At 43.6% G+C, this 5189-nt stretch overlaps 1 protein-coding gene across 1 annotated transcript in view; it reads left to right on the forward strand.

Moving 5' to 3' along the window:
- Nucleotides 1–4888, forward strand: part of Fcrl5 (Fc receptor like 5) — a 41047-nt gene extending 36159 nt beyond the window's left edge. The window contains exons 10-14 of the mRNA XM_023721440.1: nt 454–732; nt 1152–1271; nt 2393–2420; nt 3636–3718; nt 4818–4888. Of these exons, the coding sequence (XP_023577208.1) occupies nt 454–732; nt 1152–1271; nt 2393–2420; nt 3636–3718; nt 4818–4888 (581 nt within the window). The remainder of the gene's footprint in view (nt 1–453; nt 733–1151; nt 1272–2392; nt 2421–3635; nt 3719–4817) is intronic.
- Nucleotides 4889–5189: the final 301 nt, after the last annotated feature.

Consider the following 5189-nt stretch of genomic DNA (forward strand, 5'->3'; position numbering starts at 1 on the left):
CCGGCCCACGCTGCGCCTGGGCTGGGACTGGTCCCACCGGCGCAGGGTAGCAGGAAACTCTCTGCACACTCACCGGACCTGGGCTAGGACTGGCAGCTATTAGAAATTTTGCTCACTCATACTTTTAACACTTTTCTACTATACATTTATCTACATGAAAAGCTATTTGAAGATCAAAGTAATTAGTTTAGTTACTTCGTGTTTCAATTTTTCCAAGATTGAATGAAACTTGACATTTTTCCATTTGCTTATATTATTTTCTTTTGCTTACAAATGTGTTCAAAGCAAGCAGGACACAATCGCGCATGTCTGTAATCTCAGCACTCTGGGAGGCGTAGGCAGCAGAATTGCAAATTCAAGCCCAATCTGGATAACTTATTGGTTTAGCAAGATCTTGTCTCAAAACAAATATATTAAAAGCAAAGTTACTACTGACATCTTGTTCTTGTTCAGTTCCAGTGTCCCGCCCTGTCCTCACTCTCAGATTCCCCAGGCCCCAAGCTGTGGTGGGGGATGAAATGGAGCTTCATTGTGAGGCCCTGAGAGGCTCTCCACCAATCCAGTACCGGTTTTATCATGAGAAAGTCACCTTGAGGAATGACTCAACTTTCTCTGGAAAAGGAGTGTCCTTCAACTTCTCCCTGACTGCAGAACATTCTGGAAACTATTCTTGTGAGGCTGACAATGGCTTGGGGGCCCAGCAGAGTGAGGTGGTGACACTTTTCATCCCAGGTAAATTTCTTATGCTCAAGTCATGGAAAGACACTTACTATGTCCTCTATGCCACTCTGATAATAATCCTCATGATGCATGACAAGAGTTCTTGTCAAACACTCTATGGTGATAACTCTCCAATTGTATTCTGAAGTGATGGGATGAATAGGTGTGTTGAGAAAACAAACATTGCTGAAAACAGAGTTCATCAGCTGGCTGCCTCTTCTCTCACTGGTCCTCATCCATCTTAAACCCTAAGTCTTGCCTGAAGCACTGAGACAAGCTTCCTGATCAAGGCATGGGCCATGTCCTGTGTCACACCAGTACCTCCTTAACCATAGGAGTTAATTGCCTCTGCTCATCCTTTCTCCCAAGTATCAGCTTCAGAGGCCTAGGCCTCTTCTCCCTGGGGCTCATGCACAGGGTCTTCCCTGCAGGGCTGACCAAGAACAGAAGAGGTGCTCTAGCTACAGGAGTCACTGGGGCACTACTCAGCGTGGTGGGCCTTGTTGCTGCTGGAACACTGCTGTTTTACTCCTGTTTCTCAAGAAAAGCAGGTGGGTAGCTCCCTGGAACACTTGTTCTGGAGCCAGTGTTCTTCTCATTTCTATTTTTCAGACCGCTGACTAAGTGACTGCCAGGTTTAAGTAGCTCCTCCCTCCACATTGCATAGTCCTTCACCTGTCCCCCTGGGTCCTTCATAAGTCCTGTTTACCAAATGCAGAGCTACTGAAACACCTGATGGGGTGGAACAGGCCTTAATAAGATGGAGTTAGTCCAAGTTCATAAATTGCAGTGTTTTCCCCTCTGTTCCTTCCCAAAATCCCCAAGGAATGAGAAAAGGAAGAGAAAGACTGAGATGTAAAATTAAACATAGGGAAAAAATTGGACTTGGAAACTTAGTGATTTTTTAAAATGTACAGTATTTTCATAGGTGATCAAATCTATTAGACTGCCTATAGTTTTTATTTTTACTTTTTATTATTTACTTATTTACTTATTTATTTATTTATTTATTTATTTATTTATTTATTTATTTATTTTGGCTCTGAATGACCTCAGGGCAGGTCTGGCCTGCTTGAGTTGTGGGGATTGAACCACAGCAACCTGAGCCTGACTGCTTTATCGAAGCAGCCACTTAAAGAATTGAGCTAAGGGGCAGGCCCCCTAGTTTTTAATTTTTTAATTCATTTTAATGAGAATAAAGATAAAATATCAATGAAACAGCTTCAAAACAGGTTAGTAGAACAGTTACAATAATTAATACGTTACATATCATTGTCTTCATAGTAGTTGTTCAGAGGACAAGATGCAGACATGATATCTTGTCTAAACAATATTAGTACAAAGCTTTCTTCTCAATGAACTAAGAGAAAGTAGCTGTGTATCTATCCTACCTTAGACTGCCTATAGTTTTTAGAGATTGCCATCTTTAAAACTCTAGTTTAAGAGATTGGAGACTGTGTATCCCCTTTCGATTTATAGCTACATCCCTCTGGAGACTAAGGTCCAATAGTTTAGTTGTTTTTGTCCCTTCTACCACCTTCTTTGTGCATAGATAGGAGGATGAGGACTTCAGGGATGCAACTCCCAGCAATCTGTGTGAACCTCCTGTGAGTTATGTCCCTGTTAAGCTTTCCTTGGCTGGAATCCAATGTCCCTGTGTTTTGTTTTTCAGGAGACAAGTCTGTTCCTGACTTCTCCAGGTAAGAAAGATGTGGGCTATATTCTTGTGTGGTGAATGAAATGCCCACAGGGTAACAAATGGAGTGAATCTGATTATCACCCAATGCTCAGTTTCTTGTCTTGCTATTGATGTAGTCTCTGCTTTGGGTTGGCATCTCCCTTGGGGTAATTCAAGGCAATTCGTAGCATTATCTCACCCACCTTATCTTCATAGACTGTTCTCAGATGTTACTTGATTTTCACTTATTATCTCACAACCTTGTAATTGTACTATTGTTGGCTTAGTTATCTGAATGACCAATTATAAACCCATCCAGGCCTTGAAACCATTCAGTTTCATTAGCCTGGAAGGTTTGGATAGAGCCAACCTAATCAGTTCCTGTTGTGATGACAGCTAAAAAGGTGGAGCCACAAAACTTGGTCACCCAGAGGTCACTCTGCTAGCAAGAAGAGTGCCTAGGATCAAGGGCTGCCATCTTGGATTCTAAAGGCTGGCTTTAGGGCCCACACCCAGGCTCATACACTATCCTTGGGTATGGTAGCAATATCCAAAGCACTCTGAGGTCCTCTAAGCCTTTCTCATTACTGATTTATAAGCCTTTGATTTTTCTAAAAGTAAAGATTTTGGGGGGACCTAGTTTGAATCTTGGCACTTTCTCTTTCTAGTTACACGGCCCTCATAAGTCATTTAATCCTATGGTAACTCCTTTTTTTCATCTACAAAATGGGGACAAAAAGGTCTGCCAAATAGCTCAGCAGATTAAAGTGCCTGCTTAGGCAGAGCGCAGCAGAAGGGGTTCGATCCCCGAGCCTGCCATGGCAGCCCTGCCCCCAGGGCGCACTGAGAAGGCCATTGAGACTGGGTGTGGTGGTGCTCGCCTATAATCCCAGCTCTTGGGAGACTGAACACAGGTGGATCACTATGAGTCTGATCTTTGTAGTGAGACCCTATAGACCCTTACTAAAAAATACAAAAAAAAAAAAATGGGGAGAAAAGAGAACTAAAGCAATATTGTTCTAAGCATTAACTCAGTGTCTATTGCTTACAAAAACTTGGAAAAGCAGGTGATACAAACTTCTCAAGATTCATAACATAATATGGGTAGATAATTTGTTATACATTTACCTATGTTTCTAGACTTGCCAGCCACCCTATACTAAAATTTCACTGACTGAGAGTGAATGGCATAGTTATTCTCCAAACTTCCTAGAAAAGATTGACGTTTATTTCACAGGAACCCTTCAGATTCAAACTCCCAAGAGGCCACTTACCACAATGTACCAGGCTGGATAGAACTGCAACCAGTGTACCTCAATGGTAAGGACAGTGGGGCATCTCTTTTTGCAGGGGCAAGAGGGTTGTTGTGGGAGAGTTGTGGGGCAAGAGATGAGGATGGACTACATATGGGCCAGGTGGGCCCTAGTCCTTCCGTACAACAAACTGTCTGGGAGGGGAGGGAGTGGCTCAGGAAAGAACCAAGTACCTGTGTGACCTCTGAAACTACCACTTGTTTCTAAGTAAATCCTAGAGGAGAAGACGTGGTTTACTCAGAAGTGCGAAGAAACAGAGAGGAAAATAAACACACAGGTAATATCTGAGAGTCTCTCCTCTGGCCAGCCTCAACCCTGACAGCCAGTTTTCCTCAGTTTGTACCACCTCAGTAGGTCTAGACTAACCCAGGCACAGAGCAACCCCTCACAGTAAGGCAGAGGGGCTTCTTAACTTGGGCCTACACTGAGGTCAGTCCCACCCCACCATGCAGTGATGGTCTCTACAGATGACCTCAGTGTCTCCTGCATAACTTCATCACCCCGGGAAGTCACTCATCCTCTCTTAGCTCCAGCATCTTCATCTGTAAAATGAAGCGGGGCTATCACCCCTTGCTGCCTTCCTTCAGCCTGGTGTAATGGAATACTCTAGAATGGGTGGCTTGAAGGATAAGCATTTATTAGCTACAGTTCTGGAGGCTGGAAGTCCAAGAGCAAGTGCTGACATGGTCAGGTTCAGCATAAGGGCCCTTTGCTGGTTTGCAGACAGATGCTGTCTTGCTGTACCCTTGCATAGAAGAGAGATCATCTCTCTTCTAGTTTATAAGGACATTAATTCCAGCATGACCTAATTATCCCAAAAGTTTCATCTCCAAATACCATCAGACTGGGGTTTAGAGCTTCATCACATGAATTTGGAATAGGAAGGGACATTCATACATCAGTCCATGGGACCTTCCTGCCTGTGTGAATTTGCTATTGCTGATATGACATTACTACAAATCCGGTAGGGTTAAATGACACACATTGATTATCTAACAGGAAGTCTGACACAGGTCTCACTGAGCTAAATCAAGGTCCTGGTGGGGCTGTGTGCCTTTGGCTGGGCTGTAGTGCGTGAATGTGTTTCTTGACTTCTTCACTTTAAGGCCTCCACTGTCCTTCGTGTCTGTCTTCTTCCTCCATCTTCATGGCCAGTGATGTTGCAGGAACTCGCTAGTTATTTTTACATAGTTAGGTCTTCATCTGTACCTGACACACAAAAATTACTCAGCGCATGAGAGACAGCAATTATGCAGACACACATATTTAATACATGCATATATGTAAATAAATTCATATACAGTTACAATAACCCTGCAGACAGACAATACGGTGAGGGAACTGAAGCAAAAGTTGAATGACTTTCCCTAGATCCCAGGAGTGAAGAGGCAGACCCAGGGCTCAGTTAGGGGTGCCCTGGGCCTGGAGTCTGCCCCCTACAGCCTGCTCCAGGCTGTGCTGCCTCTTCATAATACAGA

Source organism: Octodon degus, unplaced genomic scaffold (assembly GCF_000260255.1).
Source record: "Octodon degus isolate 3935 unplaced genomic scaffold, OctDeg1.0 scaffold00083, whole genome shotgun sequence".
Taxonomy (NCBI): Eukaryota; Metazoa; Chordata; class Mammalia; order Rodentia; family Octodontidae; genus Octodon; species Octodon degus.